The sequence below is a fragment of the Suillus fuscotomentosus genome (assembly GCF_016647785.1).
Source record: "Suillus fuscotomentosus strain FC203 chromosome Unknown F5891scaffold_6, whole genome shotgun sequence".
NCBI lineage: Eukaryota > Fungi > Basidiomycota > Agaricomycetes > Boletales > Suillaceae > Suillus > Suillus fuscotomentosus.
In genome coordinates this window covers 39,015-57,995 of record NW_024539518.1, presented here as the reverse complement: position 1 = coordinate 57,995, position 18,981 = coordinate 39,015, and the positions used below count along the sequence as shown (strand labels likewise).

Here is an 18,981-nt window from a genome sequence, read left to right as displayed (position 1 = left end):
CCGTCGAGCCGTTATTCTCGTGAAATACCAATTGACATGCCGTGTTCCGTCAGGAAGACAACCGCAAAGTCGTCTTATATCACCCACGACATTGAGATTTAATCCTGCATGCACATCAGCGATGCGTTATTCGACACTTCCCTGTGGGTATTCAAGTTCATGACGGTTGCAATCTCTTATCCTTAATTCGATCTCCATTGTCTGACCATGACTTCATCCACTGAATGGGACCTTGAATCCCTGGCGTCCAGCACATCCTCGTCTCCATCTTCCTGTGACGAAGATGACGTCAACGCTCGTGTTTGCCCTGACTGGGCGAAATACCGCTGTCACATCGAACGGAGGGGCTATCGTCTGGACACCGTCCGTGATGTAAAAGATCATTACCGGCACCATTGCAGCAACATAGAGAAGCAAGGGCTGCACGTATATTTGTCCGGCTATCACCGCGCCCTTGCCAGGAGCGACGAAGATGCTCTTTGCAAAGATGTTGGTCTGGTAGGTCTACTAGTAAGCTGTCAGGTGCCATGCGTGATTTCACTGATCAAACTAGCGAGAAAGCCTATTTAGAGCCACCCGTTGTCTTGATGGAATGAAGGTGATGGTTAAAGCAGTCCATCGTGATAGCAGGGAGCTTGATATCGTCCGGTATCTGTCTGCGCCAGCTCAACAATGTGATCCCATGAATCACTGTATACGTAAGCTTCCCAAACAGATAGTTGAATTTTATTCACCATCGAAAAATCCAGCTATTCTTGACCTCATCGATGCACCCCAGGATAATCTATGTTTCATCGTTATGGAGGAATGGTCAGCAAATATGTTCCCAGAAGCTCCAATTAGTCTCGGCTGCCTTATGGAATCTTTGCGCCATTGCATAGAGGTATGGAAAGGATTTGTCGAGTGTGTATGCCATACTAAAAAGGTTCCCTCCAGCATATCGCATTCATGCATCGTCATCGCATCGCACACTTTGACATCTCGCCGCACAACTTCCTCACGGATTATAACGGACGTTATGCTTGCATAGATTACGAGCTCAGCCGCCGAATAGATGAGGTATCTTGCCCGCGAATATCATACTCTCGGGGGTCGGAGATCCCACCAGAAACTGAACATGGTCGGCTATGTAACCCGTTTATGATCGATGTATGGGCACTAGGGGTTCTCATTTTCAGAGCGTGCGAGGTTCGTACTATAGCAGACTACTTCCCACGGAGCTATGACTGACGCATGACTCAAATAGCTCGCTGAGTTTCATGTTCCCGAACTTATGCATCTAGCCAAATCGATGCTTCATGAAAACCCTGACAAGCGGCCACCGGCCCCTTCAGTGCTGAAGGAATTTCAACGAATACAGGCGATGATGAGAAAAACACTACATGGCCATCACATCTCTCCCTAGCACGCTATTTTTTAGTCACATCTGGACTTGACATCAGACTCGGCATTGGACATTCATTAGTTGACATCGGGCAGGGGTAATAGTCACAAGTATGTAGTACTATCATATATAAGCACTTCAAAAACCATCTCTACGCTTATGATACCGGATCGTCACCTCCACTAGCTACTACCGCTTCCTCCTCCAATTTCCGCCTTTTTCTTGCTAGGTAACGTGCACGGATATTCTGCACGTCTTCTTGTGTATTCCGCTTTAATATTGTTCGCTGTCTTGCCTCTTCCTCATGGGCCTCTTTCTGCTTTGACACTCGTTCACGCTCCTCTTCTAGCTGTTGTTTGATTTCCCGTGCGCGACGTTCATTTATTTCTCTCCGGCTGGCTGCTGTTCCTACTGCCTGGTGAGCTTGGACCTCACTTGAGCTGGAAGTCTGTTTCGTGATCTGGAGCCCAAGTCGTCGGGTATTGGGAGCAGACAAGTTTAAGCCAGCAGAGAGCAATTCTCGCTTGTCGACAATTTGATTGTCGTCGTTGAGTTCAACATCTTTGCCTTGTTCTTTAGCTAATTGCGCAAGCTCAAGATCTGATTTTGGTGTCAGTTCCGGAGGCTTGGTGATAGTTAGATTCGGAGCAGGTCCTCGTGGACCAATGACGCGTTTAGTCTCTGTTGCCGCCACTGCCTCTTCGTGTTTTTGCTCTGACTCTTCCAGGAGTTTACGGTAGAAATGGGCCATGCCAGTCGGTGCTCCCTTCTGTTTCTTTTTCTCAGCCTCTAAACCAAAAATCAATAGTAAGTTGTTATCATCGCGATTGAACATACCTTCTCTCTGTCGTTCTTCTTCCTCCGCTCTCCGGACTTCAGCCATTTGATCCTTGTATGCCTGAGTGACGAAGGCTTCCTTGTCGGCGAATTCGTCTCCTTCGGCTTCCCGTTCTCGTTGCATCATCTTCTCCTCTGCACGCAAATGATCCAGACGTCGTGTGGCAGCTGTCGTTAGAAGGCCTTCTATGTACTTGGGCTATATAACATTATTGACAAGATGGTTCCAGCGGCACGGGTAATTAAAACGCACCTTTCGTTGTTTCGAATCGACCTCTTTCGCCTCTTTCTGCTTGAGTTTAACCTCTTGCATCCTATCCCAAACTTCATCATACTGATACACCGTAGCGTCAACCTTCATCTCTTGCTCCATGCGTTTCCTCGCGGCCTTCGAAGATTCGACATTCTGAGCTAATAGCTTTTTGTTCGCTGCTGCGCCCTTATTATCGGATAGGGTGGGAGCAGCATCCACAGGGTCATCATCGCCAAGTGATGCGAATGCTGCCGGTTTCTTTAGAGGTGGTGCTGCACCGACTGGCTTTGCGGTCTTGGGGAGGGAAAAGGAGAGCTTCATGAAATGCTGGGTTATGTAAGCATGTTAGAGCTGTTTGATAAACTTGTTCCTTCGACTTGAATGCAACGTTATGGCACAAAGTGGGAATGACCGCCGGCGGATAAATGGACCAGAAGAAAGCTTTCCGCCCGTATTCGATGATGAGGATGATGATGATTTCAAGTTGAGATCGCAGCGCAAGCGGGGACCTGGCGATATCAGGCCGATATGTCGGTGCCTTCTCTGTGTTTTTGTTAAATGGTGCTGAATTTTCGGACAGTCCTCCAGCCAGGTCTTATAAGCCAGGCCAATGGATCTGCATATATCGAAACAGAAAAAACCAAAATTGCATGCGCTGTGTACGTTCGGAATCACTTTAGCCTTCATCAGGCCCACCTTTTCTAAGTACCATCATAGGTATGGACCACGGCAGTCTAAAACTACTACCTACAGCGAAAAGGGTCGGCTGAATGTCGAAGTCAAGTTCGCCCCTTTCTCGTGTACGCGTCGAAGGGCACCGATGCGCGTGAGTTATGCCTACCCCATGCACTTAACGTATTGAATGTCATAGGCTCCTCAAGGACGCCGAGGATAGATCTATTGGTGTATCAATACATCAAGCAATCGTATCATCAATACGTTTGGAGTTATTCCCAAAGTCTACGATTGATGTTTTCATCACGATCATCGAGAACGATGGAATTGAAGGCTGTATTGCGTCTGGATCATTGGCTGCAAGCACTGCGCTTGCTGATGCCGGAATCGAAATGTTGGGGCTCGTTGCATCATGCTCCGCTGTACGTGATTCTATTTTTCGTTTATCATTAAGCTTATATCTGGTCAGGCTATTGTCGGAGATGGCATTCAACTTGATCCAACTGAAGCTGAAGCACGGGCCTCCAGCGGCACTGTGATACTTGCTTGTATGCCGGCTTTGGATAGTATCACCAGCATCTGGCAGTCGGGACAAATGTCCGCTGACTTGTCTTTGAAGGTAATGATTTCCGATCAACCACAGCAAATGCTAACGAGGTACCGCAGTGCATGGAACAATGTTATGAGCGGTGTAATGATATTCATTCGGTAGTCGCGCAGTCTCTACTTGAACACAGGAAAACCGATTGACATCGCTTTCGGTCTCCGAGGTGCATTATCACTTTTCACACATATGCATCGACGTTGGCCGTTGTACATGATATTGGAACATATTTGTCAGGACGATGTCTGATTTTCAATTTTTGACTAGTGGTTCTAACTCCACAAGAACAAGAAAAGTTCCAAGCCTTTCGTTTGTCCTATGCCTATGTAGTATTAACCGACGACACACAAGTGTTCGGACTAGCACACCCACTGGTGGATTTTTTTCTCGAGGTCCTTCACGCGCAATCCTGATTCCTCTTCGAAGTTCGGCACTATAATTATAATAAAGTTGTTACTTGTTGTGACGAGTATTCGGATTATATGTGAGATTCTCGGGTCTATAGTACACGCGTCACGTCTACACGAGTTAACGAGAATTCGAGCTTGTGGTCCTTTCTCAACCGCGAACAGGTCTGAAAGTTTCACGACTTGTTTTAGACAGCCGTTTTTCCTATTCCCACTCACTAACAGCCGAACCTTCGTTTGATGCCGGAGTTGTTCTACGACAATGATCTTTCCCCACCCGCCTCTCTCAAATCATCGGGGGAGCACCACCACCTCACCTTTGTTTCAGCACGCGCTTCTCATGACTCGTCAGACTCCCTACGGAACCTGGAGCTCTCGGAGGGACCTATTGCAGAGAGAGGGCGGTCAAGATCCTACTCGATGACGGGCTTTGATTTCCAACGCGACCTATTACCCTTGAGCTCGAGTTTAAGTGAACCAGATACTACCTCTTTCGGAGAAAGTGGGGAGAAAAACATCACATTGCTACATGGTAAGTTATCCTCCTGGCAACATAGCGCGATATAAGCGGTTCACAGTGCACAAAAGGGATTGGACTCATCGTCGGCCTTCAAGTCAGCTCATTCATTTAATTTCATACGCGCATGTCTGATATATTCTCTCAAAGATTGGATCAGGAATCTTGTGAGTAAACCTACCAGATAGGATCAAACCCCAATCTGCAACTGTTAGTTAGTTCCTCACCAGGAGTCGTAGTTGCAAATACCCAGAGTGTGGGGGCTAGCTTGCTTGTATGGCTTGTCTCTGGATTGCTTGGTTGGACGGGAGCCAGCAGCTTTGCGGAACTAGGGTTCGTCTATTCCACGTGTCATGTTACTGGTGATTGATAAACACTTTGGTTTATAGCTCCAGCATACCATTGAACGGTGGAGCCCAGGCCTATCTCGCGTATGCGTACGGGCCACTTGTATCCTACCTGTTCGCATGGACAGCGATCTCAGCACTGAAACCTGGTTTGTCTTCTACCTGAATTTCAGTGAGATTGTCAGATATACATCCAGTTACATTACAGGTGGAAATGCGGTCATTAGCCTCATCTTTGCAGAATACCTGAACCGGCTGGTATGGCACACTACTCAGGACGAGGTAGCACCAGATGACATCCCCCAATGGGCCATCAAACTCACTGCGGTGGCAGCAGTACTCGGCGTTTCCATGATCTGTGCAGGTACGCGGAATTTGGGCACCAGGGCTTCTGTGGTGTTCACCACAGTGAAGGTATGTTTGTTGTTAGTTGATATCGTTTCTATCTAATAACGGCCCGACCTGAGGTCGCCGCCCTCGTGAGTGTTATAATACAAGTACTGAGTCGAGGCTCATGCCTTGTCAGATATTCGTGATCGTACTAGGGATGATACAACTTATTCGGGGGAAAGCATCAGAGTCATTCTCTCAACCTTTATTCGAGGACTCGAGCCATAGTCCGTCGGCATATTCATTAGCTCTTTACTCTGGGCTATGGGCATTCGACGGATGGGATCAGGCCAACTATGTCGGAGGCGAAATGAAAAACCCTGGCAAAGATATCCCAAGAGCCATACATTCAAGTATGGCGGTTGTGATGGTAAGTAACAGAGGTACCATTTGAGATTTGTGGATGTTGAGCCCTTTCAGACACTTTTCTTATTAGCGAATGTGTCGTATTTCGTGGTACTAGACGAAGTCACTGTTGGTATGAGCAACACGGTTGCCTTGGACTTTGGTCGAGCACTCTTTGGACCAGCAGGCGGTGTGGTTTTTGCTGTGATGGTGGCTATCTCTTGCTTCGGAGCGTTAAATGGTGGATAGTCCCTGCATAATTTCCAGATACTCGTACTTATCACCTACAGGGAGTACCTTCACTTCTGCACGCCTTATTTGCGTTGCCGGACGAGAGGGATACCTTCCTGCAATGTTTGGTCGTTTGAACAAGTCGAGGCAAACACCAGTCAATGCAATTCCTCCTCCAAGCAACCATCACTATTGTGTTCATCGTGTTGGGAGGTGGGTTTCGGTCGCTGATCAACTTCTCCGTTGTGGCGTCTTGGTCATTTTTTTTCCTTACTGTACGTTTGGGCGCTCCACGTGTGCTATCATGATCTGATCTGCTTTTTTTTAAGGTTCTGGGGCTTGTTATACTTCGTGTGAAGGAACCAATGCTAGAAAGGTGAGTCGTCGGCACCCAATGTACTACGGAGTTGAAATTAATATCGAAATCAGACCCTATAAAACATGGATTGTGACCCCGCTGGTGTTTTGTGCTGTAAGGTTTATAAATACTTCCAAATGGACATCGGCTAACACAAAACGACAGGTTGCGCTATTTTTGTTGTGCATGCCAATTATCGCAGCACCGCTAGAAGCTATGGCAGTTTTAGGTGATTGATGAGTCCTGCTATAACGAATGGAACTTCTGATTTCGTCATTGCAGGGTTCGTGATGGCAGGGATACCGGTGTACTATTTGACGAATCCGAATCGTGATCAAGCCAGTTTGCCTGCCTTTCTTGGTGAGTGACTAGTTTTACGCTGACATCAAATGATGACGTCGATGTGTTCCATCAGGCTTTTTCAGTACTTGCATTGCTAGAATTAGAGGGCAGAGGTCCGCGGGCACGGGGTGGGTAGCGGTGGCCACGGAAGGTGACGAGGTGGAGATGCTTGATAATCGGACATGAAAGCTTGACGCTTGAACGTTGATGATGATTAGTGCAGCACGATCTTATACATGATGTTGACTGGCGCTTCTTGTATGCATACGACGGATGTCTGTTTTGGGAGTACTAGGACATGCTGGCTATGTAGGTACCGCACGGGAGATTTAGGACACATCGGCAAGCTCCGTCGAGCAGTGTCAGCGAGTGACGACAGCGCGATTTGGGCTGAGTCGTTGTATATAAGAGCCTTTCGGTTGTGAAACAAGCCACATCATCCGTCGACGAGCCTTCATCTGTACATAATTCTCATCTATCTATAACACCAAGTATGGCAAGCGAAGTTGCTGAGCACAAGTATCAACTTAATGTCAAGGTCTGTTGCCGATAGATCTGCTTGTCAGTCTGATATGAACTGCTGATTGTATAGATGACTTGTGGGGGTTGTTCTGGAGCTGTTACTCGTGTACTGACCAAGGCGCAGCAGGAAGGTGAGGTGGTTATGATGAATGATTAGTGCAAGGCTGAGTGAATGAAATACGTTAATAGGATCAGTTTCGAGTTTTGATGTCGACTTGGGGACCCAGCTCGTGAACGTCACAGGTCCTATCGAAGAAGCCGCTCTGGTAGAGAAGATTCAGAAGACGGGTAAGCAGGTAAGCGCGTATCATGGTCTTCTAGACCTGGGGATAACTTATCGAGTGTTATGGGTTCTAGATTATCTCGGTTACGTCCCTGGATGACTCGGTGGCCGAAGTGGCAGCGGTCTGAGTAATCACAGGAGGATTTCATGCCCGTTACTTATTTTTGTCTTATTACCCTGGTGATTGTTATATATAGAGTCTTGTCACGTGGCAAGGTGAAACGGAAGTTACTGCGAGAACTATTAGGCTCCGTCGTCATGCCATATCTAGATTCCAGCGGACGACTATCATAGTACGGGTGGTACTCGGTAGCTGTACACGTGAATGATGACGTGACGGCTTGCGGAACCGTGTCTGGTTTGAACCGATACACGAGTCTGTGAAAGACTAGATATCAGGCTTCTGACCGAGTAACACCGGGTTTTACTTTCACTACCATGATTCACACTCCTTTCTTTGCTATCCTCTTGTAAGCTTGGTCTGAATCCCTTACCCGCTTCCGAGCTAATTCCCTTTTGGCCTCATCCCGAGTCTTCTCTCCTTTAAACCTAATCTTTATCTTCGTTCACTTCCAACCCTGCCTACGAAGCTGCGAATTAGGAGGAGTCTGCGCCCAACTTCATGTCCTCGGCTAGTGTTGCAACAGCGTCCAGCACCGCGCTTCCTACTGATCCTACCACCCCTGCATTCTCGGACGACCTTCAATGGATCACGGCATATCTTACAATTCACTCCCTTAGTATCCCCAGTCGGCGTTATTCCTTTCTTATCTGGATTGTTGTCGTTTTATTTTTTCTTGTCTTCGCCATCCTGCACTGGACAGGTTCAAGGGGTGGTTTTCTCGGAGCCCATTGGACAAAATGGACTATCCGCCGACGAACTTGGAGAAAGAAACACAACATCGCACTTGCCCTCAAGAACGACCATTCACACCGCCAGCCCAATTCTTTGCCTTCCAATGCCCAACTTCTTTGCTTGGCACTGCTCTTGGGAGGTTCTCTAGCCCTGGCTTTTGTCGGCCCAGACTATATTTCTCCAACTTCTCAAAGTGTGGCAAGTCCGCCGAGACATTCCCTTCGTGGAGCCCCAGCGTCGTAATTTTATTCCCAACATCACCCCCTATTTACCACTTCAACCACAATATACTATCGATAAAGCATGGTGGACTTCATCAGCACGCACAGGGCAAATTGCATTCGCTCTCCTTCCTCTTTGCGTGCTTTTTGCCCTCAAAGCGCCCCCTTTCGCAATCTTTGCCATTCCTTTCATGATACAGTTCTTCTTCGACAAACTCGCTTGGCTTCACCGCTGGACAGGCAGGCTAATATGGTTTCTTACATCAATTCATGTTGCACTCTGGAGCGTTCAGCTCGTCCAAGACCATAATTCCAGCACTGGTCGTGTCGCATACGTGTACGCTTTCTCCTACATGCCCTTCATATTTGGCTGGGTCGTGAGTCAGACTTCTTTTTCATGCTGAGAGTCTGATGAATTAGCTAGGCGTTTGCATTGCTGACATCCATAATCGTTCTGTCCATGAACTCCATTCGAAGAAACTTCTATGAAGCCTTCTATTTCTTGCATGTTTTGCTTGTCCCACTTATGCTCGCCTCTGCTGCATTCCATCATCCCACACTCTGGTGGTGGTGTTGGGGTGCTCTCGCAATTTGGGCAGGTGAACGCATTTGGCGGTGGACGTGGTGGTTTGCCGCAAATACTTCCATTCTAGGTAGCAGTTCGTCATCTAAGCGCTTACACCCTGCAATAAGTACTGCCGACACGTTTGAGACGGAACATCTTCGTCTCCGAATCACTTGATTCGCAATCCTTCCGTTCACCGAGCTCTTTGAACCCACATTATCAGTCTGACAAACACACAGTCGGTCCACATTCATCATTGCTGCCCATTCGTCTACCCACAGGATCGCTCGAACTGGACACCGCTAGGTCCACAATACACCATCCCTCTCCGTATATTCCTCCTCCAGGGTATGCCCACGCTGAGCTTCTCTCTGGGCATACAGTGCGGCTGCGTCTTATAACCCCCGGATTTCTACCGTGGGCTCCGGGTCAACACTTCCTCATCAAAATCCCCAGCGTCTCCCGATTCACTACCCATCCTTTCACCTGTGCTTCTGTATGTGACTATGAGTCACCTACAGATGAGGGCCGCTTGATAGTCATGCTCATCCGTACAAGAAACGGCTGGACTCAAGATTTATGGAATTTAGTTTCCCGTATGACCGCTGAGCACTCACCTGGTGACACCCCAATTTGCGCTGCAGAAAATCTTCCTAGTCACGGTGTCTTGTTGAGGACATATGTAGACGGACCTTTTGGTAGTTCGATTCGCGCTCGTTGGGGGAACTACTCGACAGTGCTGATCATTGCTGGTGGCTCAGGAGTGAGCTTCGGCTTGTCTGTGCTGCAGTACATATGTATGTGCCTTTCCGGTCGGGACGGGAAGAGTTTGGGTGGCCAACCTGGAGGTTGGGGGAAGAAACCATTTCTAACCAAACGGGTACGCTTCGTATGGCTTGTCCGTGAATATTGTAAGTGCTCAAAAACTTTCGTTCGACCATTATAAACTCACGTCACCCTTGTGTAGCTCACATACAGTGGTGTGCTTCTATTGTTCGCCGTTGTCTTTCCTTGGTACCATCGTCTGCATTGCAGATCGACATCTTTATTACCAACTTCAAACCCATTGCTCTCAAGAAATCCGATATCCCTCCTTTGCAGGTTCCTCAGCGGCCACTCTTTACTCCTGAGCCCGTTCGTCCTGAGGACCTGCAGCCTCCTCACCCATCCTTTGCACGTGGCAGTCCTTTGTCGTTCCGCTCTGATTCCAACGACTCCCTTGACAATTCCGATAGTGATATTGACCTGAGCTACTACACTGGAGAATCTGGGGACCCAATGACACCAGAGGAGGATATTGGCTTGGCACATGAGTCTCACATACTCGAGTTGACCAACTTCGACGGTGACGATGACACTGCTCTGCCCGGGGAACACAATCTGTCCCGCAAGGTGAAGAAGGAAGGTAAGCTGCGACGAGCTCAGTCGCGGAAGCTCTCCAGTGAGAAAATGGTGCGGTTGCTGCAACCTCCCAGTCGTCCCAGCAACATGCAGCTCGCTGCGAATGGAGTATCTGCTATCTCTGCCACCTCAGGACTTTCTACGAACAGACCTACTGCCATTATCTATAAATTCGGACAAGAGGTGGTCTGAAATATCAATGGACACCTTCGCATCTCCAACCTCCATGTACGGCGATTCACCGACCCGCGGTCGGCAGTCGACGTACCATGAGCCTACCTTCTCCCTGAGTGGTCGTTCTTCTCAAATGGGACATGCAGGGCCGTCAACAACCAGGTATTCCACCAGTAGCTGGGAAGGCAAATCAGATGCTGGCAGTTCCCGGGGTCTGTTACCATCTTCCGCACCCAATGGCTCGCTCGATCCGGTCCAGTTTGACATCAGTGAGGAAGAAGCACGGGATATCAATGCTGTTGCGGAGCATGCACGACCTGGTAAACCCAAGCTTGACAGGATACTTGCAGATGAAGTCGAGCAGTCGGAAGGCTCCGTGGTGGTTGCTTGTAAGGTCTATCTCGCTGGTTTTTCGACGGTGCTGATTTGTTCTGCTCAGGTTGTGGTCCCACCTCGCTCAACGTGATGGTTCGCAAAATCATTGCCGAACAGATCGACCCTGGGCGGGTCTGGCGAGGTGATATGCGCGGGTCGATATCACTCATTTCCGAGGAATTCGAGTATTGACGATTTACTGTGACATTTTGTTTCACTCTTCATTTCTCTGGATATTGACGATTCATCGGGACATTTCATTGTACTCTTCATCAAACAATATTACCTTTACCATGTATCGTTTCCCTGTACATTTCCCCCTCACATTTTGCATCTCATCTCAGCATCCGTCGTAGTCGTTGTCTGGACATAACATAAGTCCACTAGAATAGTCGGTCAATGTACTCCTCGTTGGGTCCGTTGACGTACGTATAAACCCATCAGTTAGATACTCCTATCGACTAACTGCCGATGTCAAACGCGCCAGGACGCCTTATACAGGTGGCTTGACGATTCCCTGGCTGATCTTATAATAGACTGTTGACGTGTCTTCCGAGGTAATGGCCACATAAATCTCTGACGGTAAAGGATCAAGGCTAGTAAAAGCAGCGCGAAGCCTAGGGATGCGTTGAACACAGAGTAGATCCAGAGGTGGTCTACCGAACGTACCACGATGCAGATATTGACTCAGACAACGAGCAAGGTACTACAATGCAGATGGACGGCGCTCGGTCCGTGTCCTGTCGTGCACATCAATGAATTTCATACGCTGGCGCAGAAAATGCTAACAGGAGTTGGCCGTTTGCCTTTGATCGCGGCTCGTTTGCAAGCTGGAAGGTCGATAACCTCGACATCGATCCATTTTTGTGCTGAAAGGAGGCCATGTCACCGAATGGATCATAGCCCACAAAGGCTGCGTACCGAGCGTCAGGTCATTGTACACCTGGAACAGCGCGCCTCCGGTTGCAGGATACTTTTCGAGCAGTTGCGAAAGCACCGGGTACTACACGCAAAAAAGGAGTGAGGATCCAGTCTTGTAGCGAACGACTCGTCACTTGCAGATGGATGATTTTGCATGTAGAGCAGAATCTTAACTCGGTCAAGGTTACCTTGAACGTAAAAGATCACGCGAATTACGTGGTAGTGCTATGGAAGTCTGCGTCGAGTCATTATGAAGCACTTCAGACAAGATATTCGTCTTGGTAATCGCTAGCATCCTGAGGTCTCTACTAGTACTCCTCGCTATCGGCAGGCCTCTGCGCCTTGGATTCAACATTTCGAATTGTCGTCCACCACGATTTGCATTGCAGATATCACACAAAAGGACCATGTCAGATTCCGCTGGTAGCTCGTCCATCACGGTGCCAGAAGGGTTTACGCTTCACACGGAAAACACGTCCCACATCCTGATCTCATCGAAGGAGGAGGCATTTTTGAATCCAGTTCAGGAATTCAATCGGGATCTCAGCGTCGCGTGCATTAGAGTATGGAGCGAAGAACTGAATAGGGAGAAGGAAGCAAAGTGGAAGCAGGCTCAGGAGAGACGAGCGAAAAGGGAGGCGGAAGGAGAGGTGAAGACGGTGCAGCAGAAGAAGGCAAAAAGTGAGCATCTCTCGCGAGATATCCAAAGTCTTCTCAATGAACGATTGTTACAAGCGGAATCTACTGAACCGAGCAATGATCTCGATGATGATTTACCAAGAGATGTCTCTATCACCGGAGGTACATCTGAAGGCAACAAACGAGAGGTACTAGTGGGTTACTCCATATTCTGCAATAGTGGTTCTGAATCGTTGTCTAAAGTACCGACCTCATAAGTTTGTGCTACTCGAAGCATTGTCGGCAACTGGTCTTCGGTCTATCCGCTATGCAAAAGAGATTCCTCTTGTGAGGTTTGTGTCCCAGTTTTGTGTACGAACATATATATCATCGCCCTTCAAGATTCGTCATTGCGAATGACCTGTCTGCGTCTGCCACGGCTGCCATGAAGAGAAATGTAGAACTCAATGGTCTTGGACCCTCATCTCCTGGTGCTGACAGCGCGTCATCATCTACGGTACCGGAGCACCAGCCTCTCCCTGATCGCGGAAAGGTGAGAATCAATGAGGGCGATGCATGGTAAGTCCTTGATTCTCGAGCTGTAGTTTTGTCTAAGGTACATACTACGTAAGTGCGCTCATGTACAACCATCGCACAGAGAAGACACGTGTCGATGTTGTCGACCTCGATCCATATGGTACTGCCGCGCCCTTTATCGATGGAGCTGTTCAGTGCGTCAACGACGGAGGGAAGTCGCCTACAACTTGAATGCGTGCCTCACGCCAGGGCTTACTTAGGCACCCTACAGGACTTCTATGTGTCACATGCACAGATTTGTCAGTTTTGGCGACGACAAATTACCACGAGAAGTGGTACGTGGGCCGGCTTGCAACTGATAAATGATTGATGGGCTGTGAAGTTTCTCAAATTACGGTGGTATTCCTGTCAAGGCAGAGTACTGCCATGAGGCAGTATGGGCGTCCTCATGATCAAGCCGAACCTCACTGACGTCCCTGAAGGCTCTCAGACTCGTGTTAAACACATTGTCAACCTCGGCAGGCCGATACGGAAGATACATCGAACCGCTCCTGTGTCTATCTATCGATTTTTACGTTCGGCTCTTCGTCCGCATTCACTCCGCGCCGATAGAAGTTAAAAAGACTGCTAGGCAAGTTGCGCCATGCTATGATGTTATCACATCGTCATGCATTTCGTTCCTAGCAAGACAGCAATGTATTTCGTATGTCAAGGTTGTCAGGCATTCTACGAGCAGCCGTTGGGCCGGATCGTGGAAAAAGTTCAGGAACGTTCTGGCAACGTAAACCTCCTGTTCAAGACTCAAGCGGGCCCCCCTGTCCCACAAAAATGTACCGAGTGTGGTTCTGCGTTGCATGTGAGTAGAACAATCCAACTCGGATCAAGGGTAACGAGTCATGTTCGTGGCAGGTTGCTGGTCCAATGTGGTCTGGTTCATTACACAATAATGGCTTCATCTCAAAAGTGCTTGAGCACTTGGGGAGTAACCAAGACAGATATGGTACAGCGGTCCGCATGAAAGGAATGCTAACGGTGGCCAGCGAGGTACGATCTGAACTATATCTACACCGCAGACGACCAATCTCTGCCCTTTCAGGAGTTGCACGTCCCATTCTACTTTACCCCATCCCGGATAGCTGGCTTCTTTCACTCTGTTTGTCCCCCTTTGGATGATGTGGCGTATGTCGTTATCTCTGAAATGAAAAGCATGCATGCACTGAAACTTCATCTTAGCTCTGCTCTCCTGAACGCCGGTCACACCGTATCGCGTTCACACGCCCTACCAGGCTCTTTGAAGACTGATGCGACGCGTCAAGCTGTGCACGACGTCTTCAGGTCTTGGGTGAAGAAGCACCCCGTGAGAATGGACAAGGTCTCTGAGACCTCTCTCGCGAGGCAATTGCTCGCAAAGGAAGCGAGGTAAGTGCCAGTTCTAAGAAACAGAATTTACCAGCTAATCACAAACTGCATGTAGGACGGAGGCCAATTTTACCAGACACCCTCGATCAGTGACGCAAGCATCAAAAGTAAAACTCGTCCGCTACCAGCAGAACCCAGCTCCCAATTGGGGCCCCGGGACGAAAGCAGACACCGGTACGAAGCGCAAACGCGAAGAGGAAAATCAATAGCGTAAATCAAATATCAACCTAGTGTGTACCCATCGGTATAACAAATATGCAATTGTAACAAGGTACATGCGTGCGAGTATGGTAATGCCAATAACGTTAAGTAAACATCCCAACAGAGAGAGAAAGAGACATAGATGTGGAGATATTATGCCGAGATCTCAATAGTTGGAATAGACTTGAGAGCCGCATTCTTGCTCGAGAATCCTGCGTGCTTCTTGACGGCGACCCAAGGGTGCTGAAGCAGCTCACCAGCGCTTGGACGAGCTGAATGATCGAGATCAAAAGTCTTCGTGAGGAAGTCCTGAGCCTCTGAAGAAATATCTGATGGTATAGTAGGTTTAGCAGATTGACCGATCTGCAAAAACGTTCATAAGAGCATGACCGACCAAAAAAAAACACCAACCTTGAAAATCGCTTGCATCTGGGTCAGTTGCGCCCATGGATGTTCCCCAGTCAACATCTCGACAACTAAGCATCCCACACTCCAGATATCGGCAGCCGAAGTATGCGCGGTCTGCTTCACGACTTCAGGTGCCATCCAGAACACTGATCCTTGCAATGATGGGCGATTCATCCTTTTGCCTGTGAGAAGGTCTGACAAACCACATGCATGTCAATGTGAAACGCCGCATGCCAAGATGAAGCTACTTTTACTCACTGCCGTCAACTTTCTTCGAAATGCCAAAGTCTGAGATTTTGATGCCACCTTTGTTGTCAACGAGGATATTTGCTCCTTTAATATCGCGATGTATGATGTCGCGTTCGTGCAGGTAGTTAAGGCCTTGTAAGATTTGTCGTACAAAGTTTTTGACGAGAGGTTCCTCGAAAGCGCCGTAGCTACGCAACAATGCAGTGACAGAACCTCCAGGAACGTATTCCAGGAAGATGTTGAGAAAATCGTCGTCGACTGAGGAATCTTTGTTTTTCCGTGGGTGAGATTTTCAATGGTATTTGAAATAGCGTGTAATGCGCGGACTTACAGAGGTACTGGACAATATTTGGGTGGGATAGATCTTTGAGAAGGTCAATCTCTCGTTCCAATGCGCTGAGCATATTCTTCTTCCGCTCCTCATTTGGAGCTGAGCCCCTTGGCAGCTCGACTTGCTTCACTGCCATCAGAAGACCGTTTACAGCATCCATACCCAAATAGACTTTCCCAAATGACCCTGCACCGATGAGTGCGCCTTTAATCCACTTGCCTAAAAAAACTCTGAAATTAGCGCACATACATTCGAAATTGTTTTCAACTTACCGCCGCTAGAGTTCATAGCCTGGCCAGTTTCGTCTTCCTCCTCAACTTCCTCACTCTCATCTTCATCATCCTCATCGTCCTCGAGCACGGCATCACCCTCCGAAAAACTGATAACATCATCGATATCAGGCTCCACCCTCGTCCAGTCTTCAGCCCCCTCAACGCCCATATCAACCGCCATACTCTGTCTCCGATTTTCTACTTCAGCAGTGATCTCATCCACAGTCAATAAACTGGCAGTATCTGACCGATCACGCTTGCTCCTCAACTCAGTCATGAAACTCATCCGTTTAGACGCATTCGAATTCGACCTCGGGCGCAGAGGACCTGTAAGGTCTTCCATAGACTCTGAAAGTGATATCGAAGGGAACGTCACAGGAGGGAGTAATTGCGGTTTTGAATCAAACGAAGAGAGCTTCTCAACATCATCTCCAGTCAGGATCACCGATCGCCCGTCTTCAGTGGATATCGATACTCGCGGAGGGTCCTCACCAATCGAAGGTGCTGCCAAAGACCGGTTGTCTGGTATCGTGGAACTAGTAGAGATGGTGGAGTTCCGTTTGGAAGATATCGTTCGTGATGGCGACATCGAGCGCTGTGCTGATCCTGAACCCTGCGTGCTGGTGCTGAATCGCGAAGGAAGAGGTGGTGGATTGAGGGATAGCGTGCTATCCCTCTTCTCCCCACTCACGCTCGAAGCCCGGAGCATCATACTGTGCCGTGCATTCCGCAACATTTTCCTGTCTGTGAACGGGAAGTATTCCGTCAAGTGCGTTGTGATCAACTCGCTCGGCGGGCGCTGGCCGAAGAAATTGCGTAGCTTTGAAGGCTTCTTGGCGGAATTTACGGGTGGGAGCGGGTGTTTTGGGTGGCTTTGTGTAGGTGATGCACTAGGGTCGAGAGCTTTTTCCGGGTCGCGCACGCCAAGGCCGCTGAGGACGCTGATAGTACTTGCCCGTTTGATTGCACGTGCTTTCTGGCCTTGCGAATCATCGATGTTTAGGATCATGCCAGGATCAAGCTCGTGGTCAGATTCGGATGGCCTTGGTTGGATGCTGGGGGAGGTAGGACTGATATTCCGGGGAGGGTTCTCTCCAAATATTCGCTGGAGATCTTTTGAACGTTTTGTGCGCCCGCTTTTGCGGAGCGTTAGGCCGCGTCCTTTGACAGGGTCATCGGAGGCGCTGTGACACACTGCTAGGAGTTCTGCTTCGGAGAGTGGTTTGCCTGTCCGCAAATGTCAGAGTTCGAGATTTTAAAAAAGAGAGGAATCAAACCCGAGTCATTTGTCTCGTCCCACTCTAGATATACAGACCATCCGTCTACGCTGAGTCCACCATCATCGGTCTCGACGCGGCTCATGACATCGTTCCTCCGCGACGAGCCCACCTTGTCAGCTTTCTTGAGCACCTTCTCCATGACCTCTATACCGCCCGCACAATCAGCGACATCAACGGTATAATACCGCTGTTCTTCTGGCATGGAAAATCTAACGAGTTTACGACGGGAGGTATCCGATGGGGTATTATGAGCGGAAGGATTGAACGGACCGCGTCCGACTGCGAATGCAGGGGGTGAGGAGGATCCTGACGACGAAGCTGATGTTTGCCCCTGGAACGACTCCACGATCGGGGAAAGGGCCAACCCATTCTGAGCGGGGGCCTGTAAAGATGGAGAGGCTTGGACAGATGCATAGGGATGGGCACTGGTTCCAGTCGTGGAAGGCCTAGGAGGAAGTTTTGAATTCGTGGGTGTAGGTGCAAGAGGGGAAGGGACGCCATTAAAAGAGATGTTCCTGTTATGTGCGACATTGATGGAACGTGGGGATGATCGCGAACTCAGGGGAGAGGGTGATTTGATTGGGGATGGACCTGATCGAGGATCTGGGGGGAGACCGAATGACCAGCTGTTTGATTGAGATGGGGTTGTGAGCATATTTGAGGGGGTGGGCGTTGGTGCTGGTGGAAGGGGTGAGTTGGCATAGTTGGTTGCGTCTGGTTGGTTAGGGGTGCGAGTGCATGGGCCGGTGACGGAATGGAGAGTGCGGGAGGTTCCGCGTGGGGGCTGAGGTGGTTGACCTCTTGGTGCGGGAGGAAGGGGTGGCAAGGATGGACGGGGAGTGTAGCTGGTTGGTGTTGTCGATTGGCTGATTTGTGGAAGTGGACGGATTGTGGAAGGGTTGCGTATAGAGTCGCCAGACTGAGGTTCCCGAATGATGCGGGGAAGATCCGGGCGTCCTGAAGTTGGAGATAGTACCAGTGGAGCAGGCCTGTTGCTATCGAGACGCTTGTGGGATGTGCGAGAGGTCGGTGAGGGCTCTCTAGAAGTGGATAGCTCTTGCGAGCTGGTGCGTGAATGGGAATGATCAGCTGGAGGTTCCCTTGAAGATTCTAGAGGAAGAGAAGCCAAGAAGGCCCTGGTATGGGCGATAGCAGAGAGAGAAGATGTAGCGCGCTGTGAACATTTTGACCTCAAATTCTTGACGCCATTGACGATGCGAAGCCTGTCTCCGATACTGGAGATACCCATCTCTTTGAGGGTGTCCTGGTCTAGCTCTAACAGAATATCACCACGAATGTCATTATTCTTGAAGGCGGGGATATGTGCACTACATTTATTATCTGCGAGCCACCGAGCGACGTGGACGTCATTCCAGGTGCGCATGAAATCTGAAAATGTGGTACCGTGAGGCGGGTCTAGTATGGAGTTAGTTGACATTGATGAAGTGAGAGTGATGAAGGAGCGGGAATCTGAGCGGGATTTAATGTCTGTAGTGGTGGCAGCCATCAGTATAAGGCCTGTGCCGACTGAAAATGAGTAGCGCTTGCACTGTGGATAAGCAGTACCGTGACAGAACGGCGTGCTCTAGCTGTGCTAGTACCCGCGTAGTGAAGCGCTCTCACTGCAGTGGTTATGTGACTTATGTCTCATTTTTTTG

The 18,981-nt window shown here is 49.0% G+C and overlaps 9 protein-coding genes across 9 annotated transcripts; 6 read left to right on the top strand and 3 right to left on the bottom strand.

Annotated features, from left to right (window-relative positions):
- Nucleotides 1–276: 276 nt before the first annotated feature.
- Nucleotides 277–1,369, top strand: F5891DRAFT_931624 (kinase-like domain-containing protein; the record flags this gene model as incomplete). The annotated part of the gene is made up of 5 exons (XM_041373968.1): nt 277–498; nt 554–698; nt 750–883; nt 937–1,188; nt 1,247–1,369. Coding segments are annotated over 5 exons (876 nt in total), but the record flags the coding sequence as incomplete, so codon positions are not given.
- On the bottom strand, nt 1,092–2,795 carry F5891DRAFT_1005454 (coiled-coil domain-containing protein 55-domain containing protein; the record flags this gene model as incomplete). Its single annotated transcript, XM_041360390.1, has 4 exons — nt 1,092–1,188; nt 1,247–2,173; nt 2,222–2,420; nt 2,475–2,795. 3 exons carry the CDS (start codon nt 2,793–2,795, stop codon nt 1,542–1,544), a joined length of 1,152 nt encoding a protein of 383 aa, XP_041231170.1. The 3' UTR covers nt 1,092–1,188; nt 1,247–1,541.
- On the top strand, nt 2,796–4,218 carry F5891DRAFT_1138212 (3' exoribonuclease family, domain 1-domain-containing protein). Its single transcript, XM_041364850.1, has 6 exons — nt 2,796–3,004; nt 3,055–3,133; nt 3,192–3,300; nt 3,356–3,571; nt 3,619–3,768; nt 3,816–4,218. Exons 1-6 carry the CDS (start codon nt 2,866–2,868, stop codon nt 3,897–3,899), a joined length of 777 nt encoding a protein of 258 aa, XP_041231169.1. The 5' UTR covers nt 2,796–2,865; the 3' UTR covers nt 3,900–4,218.
- A 27-nt stretch (nt 4,219–4,245) lies between these two features.
- Nucleotides 4,246–7,061, top strand: F5891DRAFT_1161761 (L-methionine transporter). Its single transcript, XM_041365267.1, has 16 exons — nt 4,246–4,692; nt 4,749–4,774; nt 4,828–4,844; nt 4,897–5,010; nt 5,067–5,173; nt 5,233–5,438; nt 5,492–5,503; nt 5,551–5,784; nt 5,835–6,000; nt 6,050–6,121; nt 6,171–6,265; nt 6,320–6,366; nt 6,420–6,462; nt 6,514–6,577; nt 6,631–6,708; nt 6,764–7,061. Exons 1-16 carry the CDS (start codon nt 4,401–4,403, stop codon nt 6,874–6,876), a joined length of 1,686 nt encoding a protein of 561 aa, XP_041231168.1. The 5' UTR covers nt 4,246–4,400; the 3' UTR covers nt 6,877–7,061.
- A 122-nt stretch (nt 7,062–7,183) lies between these two features.
- Nucleotides 7,184–7,595, top strand: F5891DRAFT_942959 (uncharacterized protein; the record flags this gene model as incomplete). Its single annotated transcript, XM_041374453.1, has 3 exons — nt 7,184–7,228; nt 7,283–7,343; nt 7,408–7,595. The coding sequence occupies 3 exons, from the start codon at nt 7,184–7,186 to the stop codon at nt 7,593–7,595; spliced, it is 294 nt and encodes a 97-aa protein (XP_041231167.1).
- A 522-nt stretch (nt 7,596–8,117) lies between these two features.
- F5891DRAFT_1125682 (uncharacterized protein) lies at nt 8,118–11,279 on the top strand (the record flags this gene model as incomplete). The annotated part of the gene is made up of 8 exons (XM_041363997.1): nt 8,118–8,544; nt 8,654–8,949; nt 8,997–9,235; nt 9,285–9,637; nt 9,659–10,048; nt 10,105–10,589; nt 10,672–11,101; nt 11,152–11,279. 8 exons carry the CDS (start codon nt 8,118–8,120, stop codon nt 11,277–11,279), a joined length of 2,748 nt encoding a protein of 915 aa, XP_041231166.1.
- Nucleotides 11,280–11,524: 245 nt separating this feature from the next.
- F5891DRAFT_618073 (tRNA intron endonuclease) lies at nt 11,525–12,281 on the bottom strand. Its single transcript, XM_041372473.1, has 5 exons — nt 12,147–12,281; nt 12,009–12,090; nt 11,877–11,956; nt 11,757–11,827; nt 11,525–11,704 (listed from the first exon to the last, which is right to left on the bottom strand). The coding sequence occupies exons 1-5, from the start codon at nt 12,162–12,164 to the stop codon at nt 11,581–11,583; spliced, it is 375 nt and encodes a 124-aa protein (XP_041231165.1). The 5' UTR covers nt 12,165–12,281; the 3' UTR covers nt 11,525–11,580.
- Nucleotides 12,282–12,415: 134 nt separating this feature from the next.
- Nucleotides 12,416–14,791, top strand: F5891DRAFT_1125681 (tRNA methyltransferase; the record flags this gene model as incomplete). Its single annotated transcript, XM_041363996.1, has 12 exons — nt 12,416–12,841; nt 12,891–12,979; nt 13,029–13,205; nt 13,259–13,378; nt 13,424–13,498; nt 13,546–13,597; nt 13,646–13,794; nt 13,848–14,019; nt 14,073–14,207; nt 14,260–14,342; nt 14,397–14,582; nt 14,638–14,791. 12 exons carry the CDS (start codon nt 12,416–12,418, stop codon nt 14,789–14,791), a joined length of 1,818 nt encoding a protein of 605 aa, XP_041231164.1.
- F5891DRAFT_1101700 (Pkinase-domain-containing protein) lies at nt 14,561–18,980 on the bottom strand. Its single transcript, XM_041363593.1, has 6 exons — nt 17,321–18,980; nt 16,044–17,270; nt 15,772–15,990; nt 15,450–15,707; nt 15,195–15,385; nt 14,561–15,146 (listed from the first exon to the last, which is right to left on the bottom strand). The coding sequence occupies exons 1-6, from the start codon at nt 18,828–18,830 to the stop codon at nt 14,937–14,939; spliced, it is 3,615 nt and encodes a 1,204-aa protein (XP_041231163.1). The 5' UTR covers nt 18,831–18,980; the 3' UTR covers nt 14,561–14,936.
- Between the last annotated feature and the right edge of the window lies 1 nt (nt 18,981).